Raw genomic sequence first — 27,649 nt, forward strand, 5'->3', positions numbered from 1 at the left:
TGTCCAGCGTATCAGCACATTTCCAATCCTTTTACTTTGTCATAACCTGCATCACAAACCACTAAAAAGGAAAGGAAACCATTATTACAAGAACCTCATAATATAATTTTTTTTAAAAGCAAAAAAACACTTATTAGGTTTAATTGTAAATAGTCAGTGTGCTATGTGTTATGGAGTTGCTGTACGCGTAAAACGATGAATCGCTGAGTTTTTTCTATGTAATAAATGTGGTAATAAAAGTCATTTCACTGTGCAAAGAACATTTGTTTAATTTAATGTAAAAAAAGGAATATTTCCTTATTTTATCCTGACATTTTGTCGAGAAAAATAATGCAATCGAGTGACATACCTGATGTTATTTTATTGAAAATATTGCAATCTACACTACCTCCTTTTTGACACCCTGGTTCAGGTTATGACGACTTTGTTCTTCACATATAAGAGTAATTGCATACTTTTCACCAGATCTTTAATTAATGTTTTACTATCAGAACAGTCACAGGGGCTCAAACAATCAACACACTACACTAAGTTTAAACTCCTTGAACGAGATGGAAAATGCCATTTCCTGAGTGGGCGTGGTCAACTGAACGTAGACGGATATCATGTTACCATAGCAACAGCATAGTCACATCTCATCTGTTGACTGTGCTGTAGCTAATAACTAGCGTTAGCTGTGAATAAGCTGCGCTAAAGTGTCCTGCGGATCATTTTTTACCTACTGAGCCTGACTGCTTACTTTGGAGTATTAAGGTAAGCCACTTGTTAAAGGAAGGATGATAATATGTATTTTAAAGTGTAAGGTTATACTCTTGTATCGTAGAATGTAGCATTAGTGGACGCGCAGAGCTACTGAAAAGATAGAAAGCTAACGTGTGACTGACGCAGTAATGTTTCCGTTTGCTTTTCAGAATAGGATATTTTTTGTTGCCAGATATTTATATATTTTTTGTGAAAACAGCAAATCAGAACCAGCCTTCTGTCTGCCTTTTAACAATATTTTTAAAAAAAGCATATGTTTTATTGCTTTGTAAAGCTTGAAGAGGATCAATCTGATACGATCAACAAGAGATATTCGGTTGTAACTAATGATAGTGTAAAATGCTCAGTTAATAATAATAATAATAATAATAATAATAATAATAATAATAATAATAATAATAATAATACAATTACTGCCCCTAAAATTGAGCAAACGTACAGAAGTATCCATTTCAGATGAATATATATTAAATAACTGAACTGTAAGTATTGATTAATGAATGAGTAGGCCTACATTAAATTAGTAGCTGGTAAATACACTTTAATGCCAAGTGCTCAAGCTATGATCACTGAAAATGTATCAGTTGATTTATGTTTGTATTAAGGAATCATAGTTACGTTGTTTTTAGCACAAAACTAACGAGAGTATTTCTCATTCTGATGTAGTTATTTGAAACTCTGCCTTTACTTTTGAAAGTTAACCCCCGCCAACGGAAGTCGCAGTGCAACAAGCAGCGCTAACTTTCCACGTTATTTTCAGCCATGTTTTTACGACGAGAAAACTAATGTTTATGTTTTAACAGTATTTGTGTTACTACATTCGAATTAGCACACTTATAATGCATTGTCTATAGGTGGTGATACATTAAAACATGCTCTGAATAGTATTATTATGCGTCTTTGTTGTGTTAGCAAATACACGTCAGCTCGGTTTGTTAGCTAGTCAGGTAATCAGCGTTTAGTCATGCATTTGCCTCGACATTTACAAGTCTAGTTTTGTTGTTTGTCCACAGAAGAAGAAGGAAACATGTCGAATGATCTTGCCGGTGTGTGGGAAGTGGCACTGAGTGATGGAGTCCACAGGATAGAGTTTGAACACGGTACGACCACCGGGAAGAGGGTCATCTTGGTGGATGGAAAGGTATGGATCATGCTCGTTCCCGCTACACATACCTAATCATGCTCCTTAGTAATGCTAACCAGCTGAAAGAGGGGACTATTTTATTACCATGACAGCTTATAATTACAGCTGTTCATTTTTTAATTTTTTTATCACACTGCAGGAGATACTGAGACGGGACTGGATGTTCAAACTTGTGGGGAAGGAGACTTTCAATGTGGGCAAATCGGACACCAAAGCCACCATTAACATTGATGCAGTCAGCGGGTTTGCATATGAGTACACGTTGGAGATCAACGGGAAGAGCCTGAAGAAGTACATGGAGAACAGGTCAAAGGTCACCAGCACCTGGGTTCTGAACTTGGACGGCATTGACTGCAGGGTGGTGCTGGGTGAGTTTCTATATTATTCACACACTGTCCTTAGTTAACTATTAATTCATTAGTGTCTGGGGTTTATTTGTTTGTTCGCATAATCAGTCAGAATAGGCTTTGAATTGATGTGTAGCATTGATTTCCTCCAATTCAGATCTACCCACTTATATTACTTTGCTGCTGAGGATAAGCTCTTTATCAGCTTTAAGCCAAGCGCCATCTTCAGACACCTCTGTCATCTGGGCAGGTTAATCCCTCTTCTAACTTTACTGCTTACAGCTGACCAGGCAGCATGCCACCTGTAGCATGCAGGACAAATTGAAACTGTACATTAGTGTGCAGTACATTTCTATAAATTTCAACCCTAAAGAATTAAAATAATTTAGTGTTAAAAATGTGTATGTAATAGCAGCTGAGGTGGATTAAGTACTCTGATCCTTCCCCTAAGTAAAAATATAAATACCATGGTCTTAAAATACTGAATTACAAGCAACAAAAAAAAACGAGTAAAGTTACTTATTCTCTCAACAGCCTGTTTCAGAATAATACGAAGTCCAGACGTATTATCAGTAAAATGTTCTTAAACTGAACTTCCAATGTTTATATAAATGGTTTGGTCTATTTTATTTTTAAATATTTGTATAACTTGTTTTTACTTGAAGTTCTTGTGATCTTAGATGTATTTTAGATCTATTTCATTTTAATATTTTTCCTTTTTGTCGCATATGTTTCTTGAACTTCTTATGTTTGTATAAATATCTTTATTAGATTATATTTTTATATTCCACCATGGCTTAAATAAATGATTTTGATTCAGCCACATCATAAACTTTTCTCTGTCTGTTTTTTCTTTAAGAGAAAGACACCATGGATGTTTGGTGTAATGGACAAAACATTGAGACTGCAGTAAGTAAATACTGACTTGTTATGCAATAAAAGCATACACCACAGAAATCATTTTAATTCTGGTGCAACGGGTATCAAAATCAGCAGTCGTATAAAAGCTGCAATACATACTAAACCTTCTGTGCCTTAGACACCGTCCAGATATCTGCATTAAGAGCATCTCCAGACCTGAACATACGGAACTAAAGGATTCCTCTCTTTGTCCGCTTTCTTTTCTGATTCCGCACCTACAGGGGGAGTTTGTGGAGGACGGCACAGAAACACATTTCACGCTGGGAGACCACAACTGCTGCGTGAAGGCTGTGAGCAGTGGGAAGAGGCGGGACGGCATCATCCACACGCTGCTCGTGGATGGAACAGAGATAGCCGAGTGCACCGAGTGACTGTGTGTGAAAACTTGTGTGAAACCAGAGACTCTTTGAATCTGTGAAACAGAGAGGGTGAAGAGGAGGGGTCCTTGAAGAGACAGAAATATGTACTCCTATGGCTTGATGGCCATGCTTTGGAGTGTAAATTAGCCATATATTGGTACTGTAAGGGTTGTTCTGTAAGTACAGGGATAGTTTGAATGTTTAAGTGGAGTTTTATCAGGAATCCATAGTCAGTCACTTTCAAAACTAACCAAATTCTCATAGTTTAGTAATGGACCAGCAACTCCTTTGTTCTCGGAGTTTGAATTGACTTTTTGTCAGTGGAGTCTGGTAGCTTTGAAGACAGCATCGATACTCCTTCAGTTCCCGGTCAAAAAAAGCTCTATAAAGGCAAGGTACAGTGGTGGTAACATTCTAAATACAGTGTTCACCCAAGTTGATCTTGAACTATTTTGGTGGTCCTTTCTTTTAGGTGTCTAAAAGATGTTTTGCAGCAGCAGTAGATACTCCTGTGCCATTACTCCTGTCTGTTTCTCCAAACTAAGGGCATGCCAAACTCCATCTACTGTAGGTATACACTGACTATGGATGATTATTACCTTATAAAACCCCAATTAAAACAGTTTGAACTTTGTCTTTAATAGAGTAATAGTAGAACCTGCTGTTTTAAGTGTTACCAAACATCAGAATACTGTCTTAAAGATGTTAAAATCTATTTTGAGCTCTACTTTATATTGATATTAATAGTTCAATTTCAGCAATATGATCAGCATTAGAGGCCAGATGTGCCATATTTATGTAACTCAGCCTAGCTCTGTTGTCTTTCTGTGTGAAACGCTGGAGTCATTTTGTAATAAACCTCCCACTATTCTCCTTCATCATGCTCCCTATATTATATAAAAATAGAAACAAATATTTCGATTCCAGCATGCACTGCTCAGGAGTGATCTGTGTTTAGATTTATGTTAAAAGGACTTTGTGAAGCTGATGGGTGTTACAGGAATGTGTAATTAGCTTTTAGCAGACTGCTGTTGGTGTGTTTAAAAAAACGCTAGGGTGCTTCATACACAATCATATCATTCAGAAGAAACACAGCTGAAGTCAATCACTCGTTAAGGAGACTCCGGGTCATCCTCGAGAGAAGTGTGGAATCCTGTTGTGCTGTCAAATGATGAGTCTCATTATGTATGTGAAAGACAGATGGTTACATATAAAACATGTTGTTGTAAAATCAGTCATTAGGTTTAGGCTATATTTTGTACATTTAAGAAAAGAGAATTTACCACAGTCAAATACAGCTTTTATTCTCAAACCTATTTTAACCAATAGGAAAAAATACCTAGTTTAAGGTATGCCAAGGTCTCTATGACAACTGCTTATTGATGATGCAGCTGCAGAGAGCCGGGTCATTCCAGAATGAGTTAATTATGAATTATTTGAAAGTTCAAAGGTGGGACAGAAACTTTCCTCAAATTATAAAGTGTCCCAGATACTGACTGAGCATTACATGTGTTGTCGAGTCAAGTTATTTCTACAGTAGGGTGAACTTTAATGCTCATAATAATGTGTTTCCAACAAATGTTCTATTGTGTTATTAAGAATATGAAGGACTTTCATTTATGGTTTTCACAGGTCCTGTATTTAAGCTTTTATCTCAATACATGTTCTGCATTTTGTTTACTGTTACATGTTTGTATTTCATTTAAATAAATCCATGTAGCTGGATCAAGTATTTTTGTTAAGTTTAATTCATTTATAAATGACAAATAAACATGGCTGTAGTAGAAAAACTCATTCACAAGTAGTGTTGTGCCTTACAAATGTGAAAAAGCAACAAATGAACCCAAAAACCGTTTAATTATTTAATCACAATCAGGAACTCTTAACCAGCTACCCCATGTGCTCCAACACACCAGCAATAATTCAAATGTTTTTGGTTAATATACATTTTTATAATTGTGTATTTGTAGCCAAAGCTTTCCACCAGTTATATTCAGTGTTACATTATTCTTCCCAAATGTCATTGTTTGTCAATCAGTGTTACATGTATTTGCATATATACCTTCATGTGGCGCCACTAAACTAAAGACTGATCCTAAAGAAAGATACTTCAGCTATAAGAGCAATTTAAAAAGAGTATCTCTGATATACAAGTTATTGTGTTGCTGAATATATGGTAATCACCCAGTGATAGACAAACATAATGAAAAAATAAACTCAATACTGAGGGTCTTAACACAAGCCGATTGTAATATTGGTTTGCATAATATGACTTTAACGAGTGACGCAAACAGCAATTTCCTTCTACAGAAGATACATTAATCAACAATGCACTTAGGCTTGCTTTAGAAAAAGGAATGTCCTAATGTCTAGTTTCCTCTAAGATTCAAAGCATTCTATAATTTGCTCCAGTAGACTCAATAGTAGTCTACTTGCCAGCTAAAGAACCCGGTAATGTTTTGAGTACCCCAAAGTTTTAGAAATGTATAGTAGGTATCATCAGCACATAGAAACTGCCGGATGCTAACTTGCATATGTAGGGCAATTTGGCCTAAGTTGCATTAATTAGCATATACATCCTCAATAATCTCCACATTTTTCAGCTATGGTCTGCATATGCTAATTCATTGATTCATTTATCTATCAACCTTTTCAAGTTAGCACCCGGCAGTTTGTATGTGTGGAGGACCTGTACGATACACTTCAAACATAAAACTTTGGGGACCTAAACTTTTCCGGGTTCACGATAGGACTATATGAGCTGGCAAAAAGAAGACATAGACCCAGAGGAAGCAGGGAGGAAACCCCTTTAGTCCCTCCTGCAGGTGATGATGTAAGTGGGCAGAGCTTGATAACAGCTAAAGATGATGGAGACATCAAGTCCTCCGCTCAAACTGTCGTACATAACGAGAGGATCTTTTTTCATAGGAGGAGGCAGGATGAAGCCACGTTTCCCAGAGAACGTATGTCCCGTCTGCACCTCGGCTTCCACGAAGTACAGATACTCCTCTTTTGGAGGCCCCTTCCACAACTCCATGGCCTTCTTCACTGTGCCCGCAAAGTAGATTCCCTCTCCGCATGCTGCATCTGTATGCAGGGGAAGATACAAAATAAACAAACATTTTATTGTTTTTAAATGTATCTTTTCTTTAGAGTCTTTTGGGAGATCATGTGTTTGGGCGAGTCTGATCTCATGTACTACTGGACCCATAAGACTTTCATTTTTTTTGAGCATATTCATGACTGTTAGCTTAAGGACCTCTTGTGGTAGCTGTGTGTCATTGCAACTTAAAATCAGTGAAGCAATTAATGCACACAACCCGATATTCGTATAACTGTCATGATCCTGGCGTTATTTTGTTTCCTGTTTTATTTTGAAAGGTGTTTTGTCCTTGTGCCTTGTCTTTTTTCATATTGTTATCCTGTCTGATTGTTGTTACCCTTCTTTTGGAATGCCCTTTATATGCCGGTCTTCCCCTCCGGTTTCTGACGGTTCGTCGTCTTTGTTCCTATCTGGTTCCTGATTCCCTGTGTTCCTGCCCTTGATCATCTTGGCCTACCTGGTGTATACTTATTCAGTTTTTCTTTGTTTTGTTTTATTTTTCCTGGTATGCCTGTTGTGTTGAGCTCTATCTGTTCATTGAAAGCTTGCTCTTTGTTGTTCAAACGTCTCTCCCTTTTTTTTTTACTGTGTTTGGGTCCAACCTCCAGCCCAAACTCTGACAATAATGATCTTCCTTAATATCCTTAATGCTTGCAAGCATGCCTACTTCTAACAAGTGAGCATTCAACCATGGGTAACACAGAAGTTGAATGGTGGTGTGGGAAAACAACAATACATCAAAAGCATGTGGTAAAACAGCCCCTGGAATTCTGACTCCTTTGAACCAATCCGTAGGTGATCAACTGCTTTAGAAACAAAAACATATTTCTGCTAGCTAGGCAAAAAACAAGCCTTACCGAAACCTGACATTGATTAAAACAGGTTTGATCTCATTTTGAGCTTAAATAAATAAAGATTCATTCCCTACACTTCAGAGATTTAACTCTTCTTTGTTTGGGAGTGGAAACAGTGGCAGGCCTGGCAGAGATCTGCACTCAACAGAGTTCACTTTTTATCATTTGCTGTCCTTCCTTTTTCTAAATTAAGTGTTCTGTATCATTTCAGTATGTATATTCAAGACCCTGTTAAGTCATTCACCAGATGTAAAGAATTTTGTATAATCAAATGCTATGTAAAAAGTGATATCCTACCGTCAGGGGGTGCGTACACTGCATGGAATCCAGTCTTGCAAACCATCTCACAGAACTGTGCAGGGATGCGTTGGTACATTTGTTTGCTGCCTGGGTAGCCTAGCTGTGTTGCCTTCATGTCAAAAATTGTCTTCAGCGAATTGTTACACACTTTGTCCACCTGAAGAATAAAATATTGAATGATCAACAGCGGTTTGAAAAGGGGCAGCTAACTGATAAACAGTATTGCTATAAGTACAAAGACTAGAAAGTAATATGAGCACTTTTAAAGTGACTTTGTAGCATGATTTAAAAACTGAAAATTGGCCTATTTGTACTTCTGTTTCCCTACACCTGAAATCAACAGATTTTTTAAACATGAATTTGGTAAGATGCCTTAAAAAAGGTCTGCGGTTATCACAGCTTAATTGATTTTGACGTTTTGTTCTACAGCATTAAATACGTCGGTAAGTACCCCCCTGCTGACTGACTGAAGTTTCTATGTATCTTAAAAATAGTGATGCTAACAAGTGACTAAATGAAACTACTAAACATCATCAAGCCGAACACTAGCCGCCTTTAGCTTAGCGGTGGTGATGGATTTAATTTTAAGCCAAACATAAGCTTCTTACTTCTGAGGGCATTTACACTTTAACTATTAAAAAAGGGATTTCTGTATGTGGAGATTATCCTGCTGAAAGAAATATATCATAAAACGTGTCAAGTATCATTAGAATGTGTTTGCTAAAGATCTTATCTTCTTGAATAGTCCAAAATCCAATGGTAAACCCCATTGGCTTTTTGTCCAGAGAGCTCTTGTTATGCTAACTTTTGGGTTGTCAAAAAAAAAAGGGTCTTCACTACACCTATCTGACAATACGATTTATAGTTGCCAACAACAACAACGTCAATTATGCTGCAATTACAAAAGCTGTACCTTCACAATCCGCAGCCCTTCACTTTTGAAGGCATATTTTCTGTTTGAGAACTCTTGGTCAGAGTCCTCAACTTTCTTCCTTTCAAAGTTCCCTGTCTTTCCCATCAAAGCCTGACATATGGCATTCTCTTCATCCCTGACAAACTCCTCCTGGACGCTGCAGAGCATGGCTTCCACCTGCAACCCGGCAACTATGACATCTTCTTCTGACTTCCCCATTACGCTTATGCGAGCATGACCGTTCTCAAAGAACTCCTCAATAACAACGCCTTTTTCCATCAGACCGGATAGCTGCCCATGTTCTTTCTCCCCAAAGTGCAGGATGAAGTTGTTGCTGATGTTGACATGGGCATAGGTCTTGTTGAAAAGGTTGAAGAGCCATCGTTCAGCCTCACGTGTTTTCTCAGTAGAGGAGCTTTTCAGAGTGATCTGTGGGGTAAGAGCTCTGCTGCTGGAGGAGTGATTTTTGTGCTCATATGCCAGTGGGGAAGGCATCATTGCACCAGTTTCTGTAAATTAGAATCATAATTATTTGTATCATTTCACTACAGGACAGCAAACATGCACTTCCACTATTCTTTACATTAGCTGCCCTCATTAGCTTTCTATCGACATCTGCATTCAAGACATATCATGTGGAATTCACTACAAGGTCAATGCAATGTAGGTGTTTCTTGAAATAAAACAAGAGTTCTTGGATCATAATTCATCTCTGTGTACATGAAAGGATGACTGAATGTTTGTTTTACCCTGTGTAAGAGGTGCTCTTTGTTGGAGATATGCCATTTGTTCCTCAAAAGCCTAATAAGAGAAGTTCATTAATACATATCATAGAATTGTTGTGTCACATATTTACTGAGTAAAAATATTAGCAAGACAAGCTAAGGAAGCTAATAAATGTTCTGCTGTAGCAGTAAACATTTTTTTAGACACTTACAAAAAGGCCTAACTCAAAAGAATCTAAATCGGAACAAGAGTAAATTATATTTAGATTATTTTCCTGAAGTTGTTATCCATGGTCCCTTTAAAGCCACCAGACTCCATTGACAAAAACAGTCATTTTACAAGGAAAAATGGTAGTTGCTGGTCTACCGTAATAAGTGTTTCTGTGTTTTTGTGTGACTTTGGTTGGTTTGGATACAATAACTAAACTAAAGTTTTCTTCTGATGGGCCTTTCCTTTAGGTCCACAGCAGTACACTTTTTAACTTCTGTTCTTTAACTTCCGTCTTTCTCTCCAAACTGGAAAGGAGTATGTGTGTTGGCAACTAAATTTGCCAGACCAGTCAAACCCAGGTGTAGGTGTGTCTCACATCACCGAATGCAAAACCACATTCCACCAGAGAGAGAGAATACATTGTGCTTCAATAAGGAAACAGCAACTACACAAAACCCAAGGACACTAAAATGCTTTACTGATTCTAACTTTTCTTATTGCTTTGTCCTTTTTCTGTTTGTTTAAAAGATTGGTTTCTCTTCATAACTCTTTTATTTTTATTTTCAAGAAACCAACATTTTAGCCAGTGTGGACCCACAGGGCCGATACACAATAATTATTCTACTATCGTCAAAGCATTTTTGCAATATACAACCTTATATGTTGGATGGTCAGAGGGAAATATGATGAAAAAAACATCAAGCTTCTTTTGGGGGTGTTTTTTAGTGAAGTCGACCACTGCATCTGCCATGGTCCTGGCAACTTCTTTTCTATCGAAGCCAAGGTTTCCGGTGCCAATGGCAGGAAAGGCGATTGACGTGTGTTTATTTTTCACTGCGTTCCATAAGCAGTCAGTTACTGAATCATAAAGAACCTGTAACGAATGAATCAAACACATTAATGCTTCTATTACAGTACAAGCTTAACCCTTTAAAACATATTAAAATGACTTTCTTTACAATGTCTATGCCTTCAGTCTTTTCATGAACCATCTATGCTATTAATGCTACTTGGAATGTGTGCTCTCTTGTTAAAGAAGAACAAATAATATCTCTGTTATAGTACATGTTCTTACGATGCATCATCAGAGAATCATCATAATGTATAATCTCTTAATTTAAACGCCCCATATCAGTTCAACTCACTGTACCTGTACACTGTTCTGATACAGGTTTGTCGACTTGCTGGGAAAAAGAGTATGAAACACCTGTTGACATTTCAGATTGTAGGGTTTCGTGATGAGTATATTGCCAGTCAGAGGGACGTGAATTATTTCTTTTTGCATTATAGAACCAGCTTTCTGCAATAAAGCAGAGGAGATTTGCCCAATCTTCAAGTCTCGATCTGGTGATGCATTGCTGACGATGACATCTGCCTGAGAAAACATACAAAAGAAATGCAACTTTAATTTGATTTCTTAAATGTTAGAGATCATTATAATAGTCCCTCTAAGTCACACATTCAACCAGGTTGCACCTTGAGTAAGCATTGAATGAGAATTGATGGAGGAAGCTTACAACTACGGACTATTTGTCCTGAAGACACTTTAAATCAAACAGAACAGACTTTAAACATTTTGAGTAAAGTCAAATTGTGTTGTTTCATGTGGGGTGATTAGCAGCAATACATTTTTTTACAGATTCTTACCTGCTGTTCCTCAATTTTACCCTTTTTCAGTGTCAGATGGACATTTCCAATGTGGACTTCAGGTGTTGGAGTTCTGGGCGCACTTTTACTTAAGCTGAAGCTGGAGCTGGAGCTGGAGCTGGAGGCAAATATCTTATGGCAGGCCTTCTCCATTTGGTTGACAGTGATATCATCGTGGTTTGCAAGGCGGATCTCTTGAGGAAAAGGTCCTTGATTGTAGGACCTTTCATAGTAGCCATTCACAGTTGCCACTATGGTGTCTGCACATTCTGGCAGGGGGAAGTTGAACAGCCCAGAGCTTATAGCTGGAATGGCAACAGACTGCAGACGGTGTTTCTCAACTTCAAAGAGGATGCTCTTGATGGCCGTCTCCAACTGCGTTTTAGCAGTGCTAAGATCAGTGCTAGAGGGACATTTTGTTAGGCAAGGGCCCACAGCATGGATTATGTTCTTGCATGGTAGACTCCCAGAACCCAAGACAATTGCTTGTCCTGTTCTCAAGCGGCCATTCTTGAAGATGTAATTGTAACTTTCTTTTTGGATTTGAGGACCACCGGCATCAGACAGAGCTCGAGCAAGGCCGCCGCCATGGTCAAGACCATCATTTGCAGCATTCACCACAGCATCCACATTGAAATTGGTGAGATCAGCCTTCCACACAGACAACTCAACACCTCCACGAAGCAGAAAAGAACACTTCTTCACCGGGAACACAGGTGGTTGCTTCGGCTGTCCAATGCTCAGATCTCTTTCAAAATCCACTCCTTCGAAGGTGGCCTTACATTCAAATTTGCTCAGGAGGACCTGACCCAGAGTAGGTCCACACCGTCTCACAATGTTGAGGGAAGTTCCGTGAAGAGGAACATCTAATTCACTTGCCATAGTTTCTAAAACAGGATACAGAAAAGACAAATGTGAGTAAATGTTAGTATAGCACCAGTGTTTGTAAAAAAAAAACGATACCTAGATCCCCTCAGACACCATACATGAACCTGACGACCCATATAATGCTGCAGAATTTCGAAAAAAAAAAAGTGCGATTATTTTGACTGATATTAAGATATGATCAGTGATATCAGCAGGAATGATATTTTTGAAACATTTCACACATTTGAAAAATATCTTAAAATGATCATAGTGTAATTTATCAAATGGATTTGTATTAACCATGTTTTTTGTTTTTTTTAAGACTGTAGAATACCGTTTGTAGGCTGGGAAATCATGCAGCACCATAAAATTTAAAATTCAGATGAATATTTCCACAAATGTGTTCACTGAAATTTGGACACTGCACAAGTCAGAATTGCAATCTTGATCACTTTGGGGGAATTGTGCAGTTCAATTTTGAGTGAATCAAGACAATAAACATGAATATAACGGACTATGTATTCATATGCTACATTTCATTTCATTTGGCGGATGCTTTCACCCAAAGTGACTTACAATAAGTGCAAAACACATAAAGAATCAAACTCTAAACAATGAGGAAAGTGCAGATATATTCACTTCAAGCAAGTCAGAGCAAGAGCAATATGCTCAATAAATACATTGAGGTGGATATGTAAGTAATATGACTGACGATGGCAGAAGGGATAGTTTTATGAATAAAAGTAAGGGCAGTACATTATATAATCGCAGCGACTTACCTACCCATACTTTCGATGCAATTGTATCATTCAATTAATCCAAAAAGTCCCCGAAATACACTAGTCTGTAAGAAATCTTTACAGGGTTGTTACAGCTGTTAATCTATTAAACCAGCACCAGGAACACACTGACGTGAAGTGTATCCAAGTTTGCTGAACTTATAAGATACATGTGGGTATTGTCCACAGTATAGAATAGATGTAATGTAATGTAAAGCGTCTTTGAGCACTTAAAAAAGCACTATAACAATACCATTCATAATCAGTATTATTACAGTATTTAAAAAGTTAATATGCAAATCAACTTAATAGGACCTACTACCCATCATGGTTCATTGTTCATCATATGTTCGCACCACCAGACCCTAAAGTAAATTCCATGTAAACCTACCTGGCAATAAACTTGATTCTGATTCTGACATACTTATTTTCTAAGCAATCATAAATGCTGTTTTCCACTCTCTCCATTAGATGGAGACAGAGACAGTGTCTAAATACAAGATTATCACTCAATGACCAATCACCTCTCCCATAAAGCCATGAGCTGAATGTGTTCCTTTCTCAATAAGTAGGCCTAACTTATTAACTAGGTAGCCTACTACAAAGCGCATTATCCTGCTTGGTAATTATAAGTACAGTCTAGTAAGTTTACTTTAACAATTGAAAATTCAGTGGTGCAAAGTAACCAAGTACATTTACTCAAGTACTATACTAAAGTACAATTTTGAATCGTAATTTACTCGAGTACTTCCATTTTTTGCTCATTTATACTTCTACCCAACTACAATTAAATAGGTTAATTGTGTACTTTTACTCCACTGCTTTCATGTTGTATCTTTAGTTACTTTGTAGATTTGGATTAATGATGTGAAATATAATAAAAGCTTAAATCAGACTTTAGTAACACCTGGAGTAAATTCACAAGCTATCCTGAAGTATACAACGTCATTCAAAGTAGCTGCACCTTTACCAGCTTTGATATACAATTGAATGCATCAATAACTATAATGACAACATATAATGCATTATTCTGGATTGGGCCTATCTGCGTTATGAGTATTTTTCTTTTACGTTTGTTACAAGGTATTTATCTGATGCTAATACTTTGTACTTTTACTTGAGTAACTGTTTGATTGGTGGGCTTTTACTTGAAACCGAGTAGCCCTACACTCTGGTATTTTAAGTACAAGATCTGAGTACGTCTTCCACCTCTGTTAAAATGTGTAAAAGAAAATACATTCCCCTCTGTTGACTCATGGGAGGTGCTTTGTAAACTTAAAAAATAAGTATACTTAAATCATATCATCTTAGCTTCCTTATGAACACCGCGCTACTGTAAAGACACACAATTATACTATAATTACGTTCATATTAGAAAATACTTTGCCATTTCTTTTTTTATCTCAGTTGCTATAGCCTAGAACGGGCATGAGCACGAGCTACCTGGCGCACGGTCACGAGAACACAAAGCAAATTGAGTTGTCGTACTTATAGATCCATAATAGTTTAAGTCTAAAGTGTATTACGACGCTTATATGCAATTTAGAACATTTAAAAGCATGAATAACGTGCATTTTGAGCTGAAATGTTCGTTTACTCACCCACCACACTGGAAAGTAGCGAGGAGAAGCAGAAAGTGAAAGGGTGAGACAGGCTGATATCTCCTATCTACGTCTCAGGATGTTAGCCAAGTGTTTTGCTAGTTAAATGCGACGTTGTTGTATATGACAACCGCTTATCCTTTCATTATCTGCAGCTATTATGCGGCAACACTGCAAAGCCACACTCGATAACAACGTCGAGGGGAGGGAAAAGTCCCATTTCCTTAGAAACAAAACTGAAAGTAACGCGGTGTACATCCTATTCAGCCACCAACCATGGCGGACGCATATTCGTATGCTCTGCTCGTCGAGCTCGAAGAAAACAACATACCGAGACTTAAAATAAAGTTAGTTAAATACTTTCAAAGTAAGAAATCTAACGGCGGCGACTGTGAAGTCCAGTATGAAAATGGCAGCAGGACAGCGGTGCTACGCTTCCACCGAGAGGAGGGTATGTGCGGCCAGATAAACTATACCAGAGTTTACTTTGGCCTACTTTTGTAATAACAAAAACTATTATCAGGCTTTAGGGGTAGCAGATTACATGTAATGGGAATACGTAATCATGATACAATAAAGGTAACTGTATTCCCTTATGGTTACATATACGGATGTAATCAGTTACTGGTACATTATTTAAACACTGGGGATTAGGCCTACCAGCATGAGTACAATGTCATAAGACATTTTAAAATAAAGTTACATATTAAAGGTAGAAGTACGGCCTTATTTTTATTTTATTTATTTTTTTGGTTTTCTTTCTTTTCTGTAGGCCTTGCCTTGATTTAAGATGGCACTTAAGCAAAATACATCTTATTGACACTTCTTTGGTATAACTATTGCATTATTATACATCCACTATTTTACTGAGAGAGTTTGAATTATTCTCTCACAGACCGACAAAATGTTTTGAAGAAAGAGAGACACCAGATACATTTGGAGAAAGGTGTGGTGAATATGACCGTTCGGTTGCCAGAAGACGAAACAACGAAGGTACGTGTGATAAAGTGTTCTATATTGGACCTAAAGGTACTATAGTCAAGCTGATGACATACCTCTAATCGTCTTTGAAAGTCACTGTAAGTGTGTTACTGTAAAATATCTGTCTTACTTGAAGTCATATGGATAATCATACATTTATTTTAGTCAGGAGGACTTTGACACAAACACTGATAACCCTAATTGTCTGACTGGATTATTTTCAAACCAGCTGACATGTAGGGCACTGTGCCAAGTGAAACTGATTTAATGGATGTGTTTTTAGGTGACTAACGCAGATGTTTTCTATTCTATGCAGGGTGCTCCATCTGATGAATGTGTCCAGAACGGTAAGTTTTAATTAAAACAAATACATTCTGTGACTGTGATTTTTGTTGGATGAGATAACATGTTATGGCAAGATGTACTTACTTTTTGTTGCACAAACACACACTCATCATGTCATAGAGTTTTAACCATAGACTGTATGGGTTTTAAACTTTTAACGTATTTTCATGGTACGACAACAAGCTCATAAAATGTCGCAGTAAACATTATGTGTTATATGTTTGTTATTCTAATTATTAAAATACTATTATCAGTCCCTTTTGATCTTTTAAGATAAAGGACGGTGATTATAATAATAATAAGCCTAATTTTAAACCGGAAATAGCATTTAACTCTTTTTTTTTTGTTAGTTTACATAAGCAGCATTATGGCATGTTAAATGGAAAAATAACAGGTGTTAATTTTTTTAATATCATCTTATGATTAAAAATATTAACTGTGGTTGCTCTTGTCTGTACATTTAACTCTCACACACTAATGTAAGTCATTTCAAATACCGTAGATAATCAAACGTACACGGTAAGATAACCACCCATTTGAGTACATTGGTATTCTGCAAGTGGTAAAATAAGTGTGTAATAGAGGGAATTCATGGAGGCTATATAATATATACAAATAAACCCCACAAAGTTGTATTAATATATTATATATTTTGTTAAATATGCTTTGTATTCAATGTAGCCTGCTAATAATCAGCTTTAATTCTGTGTGAAAAAAAAGTGTATTTAAATACTACCATGTAATATTTTTGATCTAAAATAACAAGCACTATCTATCATTGAAATTGAGGGGAAAACAGCAAGAATGTTCAACTCAGAAAGAAATATGCTCCTAAATAGTAATCTTTAAGATCCATAAGTAAAATTTCCCATGCTCAATGTTAATGTCATATCTTTGCATGATGGCCACAGAAAGAACAAACATAAGGAGATTTTTTTGGTAAGATTTAAGCATAATTATATCAGTTATTAGTAGGCTATGAAGTGATACAATTACACTAATACCTGTACTTTAACAGCCACAGAGCTGCAAATTATATCAGCAAACCATGTAATATCTGCTTACAGTACATGTGAGTTAGCTCCACTTTTTTCATTTCCAAACCATCATCTTTATACAAACCTATTTTCAGTTTGCCTATGAACTTCAAATTAGATTTTTTCAAATGATTTGTCTTATGATTTATATTATTACATTGAAGAACTCAACGCTCTGCATTCTTCTCCATATTTACTTTTTATGATCCATCTAAAATGGCTGCTAAGCCACTCTCTTCCATTCCTCCAGTCAGTGTTATCACATGAACTCAACACCTGGGAGAAAATATGATATTGAAATGCAAAAGCTGAATTTAGCATCTTGTGTTAAGGAAAGGCTATGCTTTTTTTTGTATTATTAACATCGATAAGCAAGATATTATTATCAGGCTGGCACCTGTCAGAAGTGGGGAGCAGGGGGCTGTAAAAGGAATTTTGCACTCACCTAACAATACATTTCAAATAAAAAAATAACAATGACATCAATATTTATCATTTTAGATTAGATATTTTTAGGTTGTGGGGAAATCTGTTTTGGTGGCAGCCAAAATAAATCAAATGAGTGGAAACACTTAGATTACACACACATGCCTACCGGTCTTCCCTCCCAAGTTGAGTTAAATTCTCTCACTTCATTACATATTGTGTGTTATGCCACCTAACGTTCATGTGTCATTAATAGATGATGATGCTGGGATCAATATACCATCAGGTCCCGATGAACACACACCTGCAGTCGAATTTCAAACAGAGGCAAACACCGGAGCAGATGAGACGGCTGATGAAGAGAAGTGCTCCACTGCATGTGTTTTAGAACATTTTCCAGAGAAGTTGGAAAAAGAGTACCTGGAGATGCTGGTGGAGAATGTATTGAAGGATCTTCCTGACTACACATCTGCCATTCCAAGATTCACTTTGGAAGTCTTTCCTCAGTCTGCTGTGGTGACTTTCCAGAGTGGAAAAGGTACTTATTTAATGTTTCTGTCTGTGTGTTAATAGTTCCAAAGAGCTCCATTAAAGCAGACGTTACCCTAATAACAATATACCATTCCTGCTGTTTGCCAGCGAAAAAACCCAAGTGCAGGATGATTATTCCAGAAAACACCTTTAAAGGTCAGCACCTAGAACCTGACTAATTGCTTCACTTATTATTAAATTATCGCCGTTAAATTACATTAAAGGTACCTTAAGTGATTTTCCTTGAAATTAAAGATCCAATTCTGTTTTATTTTATTTTATTTCTGCCAAAAAGTGTTGCAGGATTCGTTGTAGGCTGAATTTGTGTCCAGAATATTTGCCAACCGAAGTTTTTAAACATTTAAACCCATGGTTACATTCATGTTTGATGTTGTCCCATTGTTGTTAGTTGGATATTACTGCCACTGGCTGTTGACCAGTGGCTTAGTGTGAAAACATTAGTAGGGTTGTGTATCCTGTCACCTGCTAGTATGATGTAATGCATAAGTTTCCTGTTGCATATGCTTGAGATACAAATAATATGTGGACCCACCCATAAAAAAAAACTGCCCCACAGCACTAATTGTGGTATCAAACAACAACGTTAGTTGTGTGTTGGTTGTTTTTGTGTTTTCCCTTATAAAACACCGATAGACGTTTGTTGTTTTTGTTTCATTATGAGAGCTTAATTGCCTACCTTAACACTACCTTACTGATTTTATTTCTATCTCACAGAAAACACTGAATTTGTGAGAAGATGCCCTCAAAACAAGAGGTTTGCAATGAAAGGACTTTCAGTTCGGCCTCTTGAAGTCACAAAGCAAGTTTTAGTTGATGACACACAAAGTTTTGGAGAAGACTTCCTGCGCATTTATTTCGAGAATGCAGGTGGAGATGTGGAAAATCTTGTGCTTAATGAAGCAGAACAGTCTGCCACCATCACCTTTGAAGACCATAAAGGTAGGGCATTTACGGTACACAATACATTTCACTTTGACGTAAGATATTTCCCCCTTTTTATATGAAAACTATGCTAATTGGCTGTGTAATATTGTTCTATTTATTTCCTCATAGCTGTTCAGAAAATCATGAAGAAGAAACATCGCATCCAGGACAAAGAGATCAGAGTTTTTCCTTTCTATAACTCTTTGGGAAAAGCCCTCTATGGTAAAGATAAGCCTTCACTTAAACTCCCTGCAGCTGTCTCTGAACCCATTGACGACGCTGTCTGGAAATACCTTAATCATGATCAGTCTGCAGCAGAGACAATTCGTATTCATTTAGCAAAAATCTTTTGCAACGTAAACCTTGACCACTCTACTGTGTGTTTGAGCCCTCAACCTTCACTACTACAAGAAAAAAATGCCAAAGCCATCGTCAAAGAGTGGAGAGATACTGTCAAGTCATCCTTCGCACAAGCTCTGTCGAAAATCAAAGCCCTAAAGCTTCTGACAGATTTGGAGGTATGGGACGAGTCTGAGAAGAAGATCAGACAATTGCTACTTCACGAAGATCTGGTTGTCGTGCCTGATAAAGCCACTGGTATCTTGTCAGTGGTTGGTCTTGTAGGTGCTGTCAACAGACTAGAGCCAACACTTAGTGATGTGGTAAACAAGATGGCCAATAGAGCGAAGAGGGGGAAATTTAGCATAACTGAAGAGATGAATGTGACACAGTCCATTTATCACATCCTGTGTCAAAATGGAATTGTGGACCAGGTGCTACAAGTCTACCCAGACCTCCAAATGTCGTTTAAGAAAGGGAGTCCAAATTTGATGGCAACTGGCTTAAGTGATGAGATTTTTGCTGCAAGCAAAGTCATATATGCTGCAATGTGTGCCTTGATACGACAAAATTTAAAAATAGATACGTTTGTGCTTGACTTGTTAAAAGACGGCCAACAAGAGGAGCTAACGAATGAGTTCCTCACATCCAATGGAATCAATGCAGGCATTTCAGATAAACGCAAACAGGGTGCAGCTCATTGCTGGATCTGAAAAAGATCTGAATGATGCTGAAGAGCATTTGGGTAAGCTGCTTATTTCTCAATACATTGATGTTGAAGACAGTAATGTCCTTAAAAAGCCAGAGTGGCAGAACCTGGTCAGTCAATTAGAGAATGCAGACAATAAGTCATGCATGAGAATTGGAATCAACAGCACCCCTCAACAAGTGGTTGTGTCTGGCCACAAGGATACTGTAGAGAGAGTTAGCAGTGAAGTTGAACAGTTCCTGATGCAGAATGCTCAAGTTGAAGAAACAGTTGTGGTCAAGGCGAATGTCATAGTTGAGTTCATGAAAAAACATGACACTTGTTTGGAGCAATTAAAAGACAAGGTGGTGGTGAATTTCAGAGAAAAGGCCGTCTGTCTAATTGGTTCTAGAGCAATTGTTGCAGAGTGCATGACAGTGGTTCAAGACCTGGTCTCTTCTTTGTGCTTTGAAAATGTTCAAGTCACCATGCCTGGAGTGAAAAAGTTCTACAAGGACAACAAAGAACTGTTTGTTCCCACAATTTTAAGGGAAACTGGCTGCCTGGTCCAGCTTGTTGATGATACTAGTGGTGCCCAAAGACAAGTACCAAAGCCTGTCTATCAAATTCAGACCCCTGATGGAGTGGAAATAGCTGTTTGCAAGGCAGACCTGTGCAGCTACCCTGTGCATGCCGTTGTAAATGCTTCTAATTCCAACTTGAAACACGAAGGAGGTCTTGCAAAAGCACTTCTTATAGCTGCTGGCCCTCAGTTTCAGGATGAATGTGACAAAATAATATCCTTGAAAACACAACTCATGGCTGGAGACTGTGTGATAACCGGTGCAGGGGGGCAGCTTTGCTGCAAAAAAGTTATCCATGCAGTCAGCCCCATTTATGATAAAGCTTATCCCCAGAAGCCTTCGGCGCAGTTGAAAAGAGCTGTCAAAGGAAGTTTGGAACTGGCTGAAAAGCACAACCTCGTCTCTGTGGCTCTGCCTGCCATCAGCAGAAACCAAGGCTTTCCTCTCGATGTGTGTGCAAACACCATCGTCAGAGCTGTGAAGGACTACTGTAGTGACAAGTATGGTGACAACACCTTGAAGACGATCCATCTGGTGAACAATGACGACAGTGCTGTTCAGGCTATGGTAGCAGCGGCCCGACAAGAGTTTGGAAATCTTCTTGTCAGTTCTTCTCAACAACCTCTCCCTTTCAAAACCACTTCTTCCCCTGTGAAACAAGCTGGATCTGTTGCATTGGCCCCAAACTGCTTGGGACAAGTGCAGACCAAAGAGGGCTTGGACATCACTCTTATGAAGGGAAACATCGAGAATGCCACGGTAATTTCAACTCTTTATCCCTGAGTAAAAGCAAACGGTTTAGTTAGTTTAAGGAATTAACATTCCTACGTACTTCATGTTGCTAGAGTTTGCAGCTTTAACTATTGACCTTTTCCTCTAGCTTTAGAGCAACCCTTTGATTCATCTGTAGTTATACAATTTGACGGATTATATTATCTTAAAAATGAAGTTGTTGATGGTTTTAAAATGAATAACATGCAACTGTTATCATTGTCTTAACCAATTCTTAGACGGAGGTGACTGTGAACACTGTGTTTGAAAATCTTGCACTAAACCGAGGAGCAGTTTCAAATGCCATCTTTGGTGCTGCTGGACCACAACTTCAAGTATTGGTAAATGCCAAAAACAACAATGGAACATTCGGAGAAGTCATTGTAACTGATGGCTGCCAGCTGAAGAGCAAAAGTGGTCTTTCATGCTGTTACTCCTCCTTGGGGCAATGGAGCTGATAAGGTAAAAGGTTACATCATGTACTTTTTGGGGTACATTGCTTCTAATAGGGGTGATATAGCTTGCTCATTTGTATAATACAAGACATAATGATTCAGTTTGTCTCTCCTCTGTTTGAATATATAACTTAGTTGCAGGTGGTTGTAAATGGATGCAACAGCAGTGTGAACTCAATATCAATATCTTGCACCTTGCCTTACAGATATTGAGCGTCATTTTCAAGGAGTGCTTGGCCAAGGCAGAGAAAATGGGTCTGACCTCCATATCCTTCCCGGCCATTGGCACTGGGAACCTGGGTTTCCCAAAGGACCTTGTAGCCTCAATCTTGTTGGACACAATCGACACATTTAGCAGGAAGAAACAACCTAAGCACCTGAAGAAGGTCATGATCATCCTTTACCCACTAGATGCACCGACTATCAAGGTAAGGAACAAACTCTAGTACCTTAATGTACCAAATTCTTAACAAAAAATAAGTAATGGTTTGATTTCATGATGATTTTAAGAACTTGTTTGAGATATTTGTGAGTATTTGGTAATGTCTATAATTATCTCTTCAGGCTTTTAGCGATGAATTCCCAAAGAAGTTCCCCAGTGCAACAGGAGTTCCAGTGCCCAGTTCCCCTCAAAGTACAGGTAGGCAACATTGTTGTTACATTTGAATGCTCATATACACTGTAATGCTGTGTTTTAGAAATGTGTAAGATTCAAAATAACAGCTCTCTAAACAATGATACCACTATAGAGTGAGGGCCTTCAAATAGTGTATTCATGCGTCCAACTAAAAACAAGTGTTTCATAAAGATATATATAGCTGAATCCATAAAATACTTTAATTTTTGTTTTACTTATTATCTTAAATGACTTAAATAGTTTAATGATTATCAAGTTGTACATGTCTTTATATATAAACCAAATGGTTATTCAAGACTGAATAGTTTTGGTCTTTTAACAAAAATCTTGACCTAATAGGCGTTTGCACCTCTCTAAATTCTTGATTTGTGTTTGCTGCCTCAAGGTCCCTTCTCTAAAGTTGTCTCGAGCCCAGGAATGTACGAGACTAAAATGGGAAGCGTGGTTGTACAGGCTGTCACGGGAGACATCTCCAAGGAGACCACTGATGTCATTGTCAACTCCTCCAACGACGATTTCTCTCTTAAGTCCGGTAAATGACAGCCAGAACTGATAGGATTTCATAATGTAAAAGAATCATTTAAGATATCATGTATTTTTTACATGAAGTAGGTAGTTTTTTGAAGGTATGTTACCTGTAAGGACCAATGTGTTAGGATATAGTGATGTCTAGTGGGGAGGTTTCCGAATGAACCCCCCTTTGCTCACCCATCCCGTTGCTCACCCCTCCCTTTACAAGCATGATGGACAACCTACGATATATGACATTTGTTTATATATTCCTCCTCTAGGAGTATCAAAGGCAATTTTGGATGCAGCTGGTCAGGCTGTTGAAGCAGAATGCCAAACTCTTGGTAAGGAAGCATTCAAACACAGAGTTGACACGAAGTACAACATACCAATGTTTGTCTTTGGTACTGAAACAACATGGAATAAGAGTCAGTCATTAGGGCAATTCTCTGTTCATAACGGAAGTATTTTCTAAAACTGCCTCCACTGCCTTCCCCTTTAGGTGCCAAGCCCCACACAGGCATGATAATAACCCAGCCAGGGAATCTAAAGAGTAAGAAAATCCTCCACCTGGTTGGAAAGACTGACCCAGTTCAAATCAACAAGGTTGTGAAAGATGCGCTCCAAATGTGTATGACAGGCTCGTACACTTCTGTCTCATTACCTGCCATTGGCACAGGTGAGAATTATTAGCAAGGTGTGGTGTTAATAATTTTTGATATTTAACATCAAACCCACCTGGGTTGAGGGGTTTGCAATTGGAAAATTACAGGTTTGTCTTTTGGTATTGTCTGCTGCATGACACAAAAGTTTGATGAAAGTCAGTAACTTATGTATGCTGTATCGTTTAGGTCAAGGCAACGCAAAGGCAAGGCAGGTGGCGGACGCCATGTTGGATGCAGTCATTGAGGTGTTGAGCCAAAACACTAATGGCCCCCTGAAGACAGTCCGGATAGTTATTTTCCAGCAACCAATGCTGAAAGAATTCAGCAACAGTATGCACCATAGAGAGGCCACTGCACCGAAAGACAAAAGTTGGATCTGGAATCCCTTCGACAAAATCAAATGTAAGTCTAGTGTTGGTGTTCATATTCTTTAATCCCAAATGCCTAAATGTTCAATTCTAATGTAGAGCTTCTGTTCGTTCAGCATTATTTGTTGGTGGAAGTGATGAGAACCCACAGAAAGAAGAGGATTTCGACATTGAGGAGGTGAAAGTGGACCCAGTTTCCTTCCACATCTGCGGCGAGTCCCAGGCTAAAGTAAACTCGGCAAAACAGAGGGTCAAAGACCTGATATCCAAAGATCAAGGAAGCATCTGCATTAAAGACGACGACATCCTTCACCTCTCCAAAGCAAACCACCAGCGCATCGTTGTCATCCAACAGACAACGGGCGTGTCGATAAGGATCAATAGACAGCAGGCCCAAGCCTCGCTCACCATCGAGGGGCTGAGTCAGGACGTGCTCAACGCCAGCCAAGAGATCAATGAGATGCTGAAGTCCATGAGAAACGAGGAGGAGCTGAAGAAGAAATTGGAACTGGTGGCCAGTGTGGCGGACTGGCAGTACCAGCAGACGGGGCATCAGTTTCAGAGCTTTGATTTAATGGCCAACTTCAAGCTTGAGGAAGCAATGGAGAAGAAGCAGCCAAATGTAAAAGTTACAGTGCAGGGTCAAGAATACACAGTCACCATGGCCAAAAGGACCGGCCACTGATAAACAGGGACTAACCTTACAGATAAAACGAATTGACAAACTCAAAGGTATTTACCCACATACTCTGATAAGTACACACCAGTTATTGTTCTGGTCTGGTCTTCTGTGTCCCTTCTTACATCCACAACACTTCAGAATAGTTGTCCTTATAAGGAAACCAAAATAAAGTGCATTCAAACCAGATTTGAGTTACAGTAAGTAAGAACAATTATTCTCAGGTTTTAGCATGCTACTGTACGTTCATAATCAGAATCTAGTTTACTGCCCAGTAGGATTTCACATACTAGGAATTTGCTTTGATGTAGTAATGCATAACATAAAGTTAGTACGATAAACTACATTTCAAAATAAAATTGCAAAAATGTAGAACATAAGAAAATTACAATACATCTGAATCAAAATGAAAGCTGTATAGAACAAAATTACATTGAATTGAAATATGGAAGAAATATATATATCTGTATTAAAAAAGCTGTATATATATATATAGAATTTTAATAAACATATATCAACATATGTACAATACATGTGAATTAAAAAAAAGCTGTATAAAATGTAAAATACTGACAAAATTATAGAAAAACATCTACAATCTACCTGAAATAAAAACAATGTTTTGTATCGTATGAAATTTAAATCACAATATGAACAAAATTACATTAAAATATGTGCAATATATCTGAGTTTAAAAAAATAAATCTGGATAGAATAATTACAATTCAAATATAGAAAGATGTATCAGAAATGTGCAATATATCAGAATTCAAAAGAAGAGTATCATTAAAAAGCTGTGTGGTTTTCTGTAGTGGTAGTTTGTGCATATATGTACAGTATGAAGTATACAAATAATATGCTATATCTAAATATTTAGTATTTAGATAGTGTTTTTAACTGTTCATGGTCTCATATTTTATTATTTCAAATAAAATAATAAACAGAAATGATTAATTATCTCCAGGAGAAGACGACATTCCTGCGGTCTGGGATCCAATGCCAGCCAACTCCGCGAGTGTGGCCATCACCTTAAATGCCGGGAGCCCAGAGCACACTGAAGTCCTTAATCTGTTCAAGGCCACCTGTCCACGGAACATTGTTAAGGTACTCTTCATTTCACGTGCTCTGTATATAATGGTTAAGGTTGTATCTGTCATATTAACGTCATCCTTTTTCAAATAATGATGTGATATCTGAAAATAATATGTGTTGCCATTTTATAAATGTAATGTATATATTTGAGACTAAAAACTAAAAAAATGTATTATTTGATATAATATATATTATTTTATTTGTTATTATTGCATTTTTGGGACAAATCAAATGTATTTATATCTATATTAAACAGGAACAGCAGTTCATGTAATAGACACAAACTCAGACAATCAGGAATGTACTTTCCCCTTCTCTCAGATTGAGAGGATCCAGAACCCTGGACTGTGGAAGAGCCTGGAGATCAAGAAGCGTGACATGGAGCTGAGAAACAAACATCAGAACAACGAGAGACGCCTCTTCCACGGCACCTGTGTGGAAACTGCGGCCTACATCAATGAACACGGCTTCAACAGGAGCTACGCAGGAAAGAATGGTAAAAGAGCAAGGGATATCGCTTATTCAGTCACTTCCTGTGTGACACATCCCATTCGTTTGCAATGGTGGTCCAAACACCAAAGCTAGTGATATTTTTAAATCGGTTTAGTCATGCTGCTGCTTCAGAACCATATTAATAACCCTACATGTTGAATAATGTTACCCATCCCCAGTTATGGTTGAATGTTCGCAACACTACAGTTGTTATTTCTGAATATTTACAGATAATTGATAATTAATTAAATAAGTACTTTGACAAATGTAATGTTCATATACATATTTTGATTTTTTAAAATAGTGTTATTGCAAATTCTTACTTTAGCATCTTATTTTATCAAATATTCTATTTATAATAATACATATAACTACTATTTTCTAGATACTTAAAGTTGTTTTTTTTCTTGATTATTTATCTTTTATTTTATTCTATTTGAACCCTTAAATGATTTCTTTATCCTGGGGATACAGTCATGTGAAAGGCTGTGTCCATGTTTAAAATGGGTAATATAACAGTTTAATTACGGCCTAATATTGGGGTTACATTGGTTTAATATGGGTCTAATAACAGTGTATTATGGTAATAAGGGTATAATAGGTGTTCATTTTGCAAAGTATTCGATGTGAATATCAGTCACCAAATCCAATTTGCCCTGGGATAAAAAAATATATATATATATAATAATATATATATATATATATTATTAATATTTCTTATTCTCAGTCTGAGTTTAATTTGAAATCTTTCTGTGTTTTATTTTCAGCTACTTGTTATGGCAATGGCACATACTTTGCTGTCAATGCTAGTTACTCCGCCTCTAACACCTACTCCAGGCCGGATGCTAAAGGGGAGAAGCGCATGTACCTGTGTCGAGTGCTGACAGGGGATTTCACCATTGGAAACCAAGGCATGATAACCACACCAGCCAAAGGCAATGTGTCCCTTCAGAAGTACGACAGTGTGGTGGACAACACAGGCAAACCCAGCATGTTTGTCATCTTCCACGACAGCCAGGCTTACCCTGAATACATGATCACATTTGTGTGACAGGGCCATGCACGTACATGTATAGGATTAATGTCTTACATTTAACTCTGCCTTACAACTTTTGACTACTGTTTATTATCAATCATCACCTGATTTATGTTTTTTGTTTTCAAAGATAACACAATTTACAAGCAACCTGTTTTCATCTCAAGGGTCAGTTATGGAGATATGCTTAATCAGACCTATATAGTGCCTTACACATGCCTCAATCATACTTCAGAATAATTGTGTAAGAAGAAATCAAGATAGTAGAAGAAAATGAAAGGCTATGTTTTAGCTAGCTGGCTTTTTTTGCCGATATAATATGCACCTTGATATTGGTTCAATGTTTATGGTTTATGGCAGGCTGATGGAAAGCCCCCTCTCAGTTCCAGTAAATCATGGGACAGCAAGAGCTTATTTTGAGAATGTGAATCAGATTTCACTTTCGGTTTTGATAGGGAAAGCTTAACTGCTGTCCAATAAGCCTGTACAAATAAAAAGTGAATACACGTTCGCTATTGTCTTGATGTTTTCTGTA

At 37.6% G+C, this 27,649-nt stretch overlaps 3 protein-coding genes across 4 annotated transcripts; 2 read left to right on the forward strand and 1 right to left on the reverse strand.

Moving 5' to 3' along the window:
* The first annotated feature begins 606 nt into the window (after positions 1-606).
* On the forward strand, positions 607-5,263 carry faima (Fas apoptotic inhibitory molecule a). 2 transcript variants are annotated; one of them, XM_063887434.1, is made up of 5 exons: positions 607-753; positions 1,776-1,903; positions 2,046-2,274; positions 3,113-3,162; positions 3,396-5,263. In XM_063887434.1, the coding sequence occupies exons 2-5, from the start codon at positions 1,790-1,792 to the stop codon at positions 3,543-3,545; spliced, it is 543 nt and encodes a 180-aa protein (XP_063743504.1). In that variant the 5' UTR covers positions 607-753; positions 1,776-1,789; the 3' UTR covers positions 3,546-5,263. The 2 variants fall into 2 exon arrangements, with proteins under 2 accessions (XP_063743504.1, XP_063743506.1); XM_063887436.1 differs by having other exon boundaries at positions 624-753; positions 1,779-1,903.
* A 108-nt stretch (positions 5,264-5,371) lies between these two features.
* On the reverse strand, positions 5,372-14,941 carry parp9 (poly(ADP-ribose) polymerase family member 9). The gene is made up of 8 exons (XM_063887433.1): positions 14,534-14,941; positions 11,287-12,173; positions 10,790-11,014; positions 10,295-10,513; positions 9,453-9,504; positions 8,704-9,212; positions 7,788-7,947; positions 5,372-6,620 (listed from the first exon to the last, which is right to left on the reverse strand). Exons 2-8 carry the CDS (start codon positions 12,166-12,168, stop codon positions 6,343-6,345), a joined length of 2,325 nt encoding a protein of 774 aa, XP_063743503.1. The 5' UTR covers positions 12,169-12,173; positions 14,534-14,941; the 3' UTR covers positions 5,372-6,342.
* parp14rs1 (poly(ADP-ribose) polymerase family member 14-related sequence 1) lies at positions 14,775-27,625 on the forward strand. Its single transcript, XM_063887431.1, is given in 20 exon segments — positions 14,775-14,984; positions 15,429-15,526; positions 15,831-15,861; positions 17,579-17,860; positions 18,589-18,813; positions 18,928-19,802; positions 19,804-21,168; positions 21,420-21,596; positions 21,598-21,642; positions 21,842-22,063; positions 22,200-22,275; positions 22,658-22,804; positions 23,064-23,126; positions 23,285-23,461; positions 23,634-23,849; positions 23,932-24,479; positions 24,481-24,547; positions 25,459-25,598; positions 25,908-26,082; positions 26,846-27,625. Coding segments are annotated over 20 exon segments (5,388 nt in total). The 5' UTR covers positions 14,775-14,809; the 3' UTR covers positions 27,130-27,625.
* Positions 27,626-27,649: the final 24 nt, after the last annotated feature.

Source organism: Eleginops maclovinus, chromosome 7 (assembly GCF_036324505.1).
Source record: "Eleginops maclovinus isolate JMC-PN-2008 ecotype Puerto Natales chromosome 7, JC_Emac_rtc_rv5, whole genome shotgun sequence".
NCBI lineage: Eukaryota > Metazoa > Chordata > Actinopteri > Perciformes > Eleginopidae > Eleginops > Eleginops maclovinus.

Excerpts from the sequence above, each read along its gene's own strand:
- faima (XM_063887434.1), top strand. The coding sequence starts at position 1,790 with ATGTCGAATGATCTTGCCGGTGTGTGGGAAGTGGCACTGAGTGATGGA. Across the intron at positions 1,904-2,045 it reads TCATCTTGGTGGATGGAAAG|GAGATACTGAGACGGGACTG; the intron begins GTATGGATCATG and ends ATCACACTGCAG. Across the intron at positions 3,163-3,395 it reads GACAAAACATTGAGACTGCA|GGGGAGTTTGTGGAGGACGG; the intron begins GTAAGTAAATAC and ends CCGCACCTACAG.
- parp9 (XM_063887433.1), bottom strand. The coding sequence starts at position 12,168 with ATGGCAAGTGAATTAGATGTTCCTCTTCACGGAACTTCCCTCAACATT. Across the intron at positions 11,015-11,286 it reads GTAAAATTGAGGAACAGCAG|GCAGATGTCATCGTCAGCAA; the intron begins GTAAGAATCTGT and ends ATGTTTTCTCAG. Across the intron at positions 10,514-10,789 it reads TGTATCAGAACAGTGTACAG|GTTCTTTATGATTCAGTAAC; the intron begins GTACAGTGAGTT and ends CATTCGTTACAG.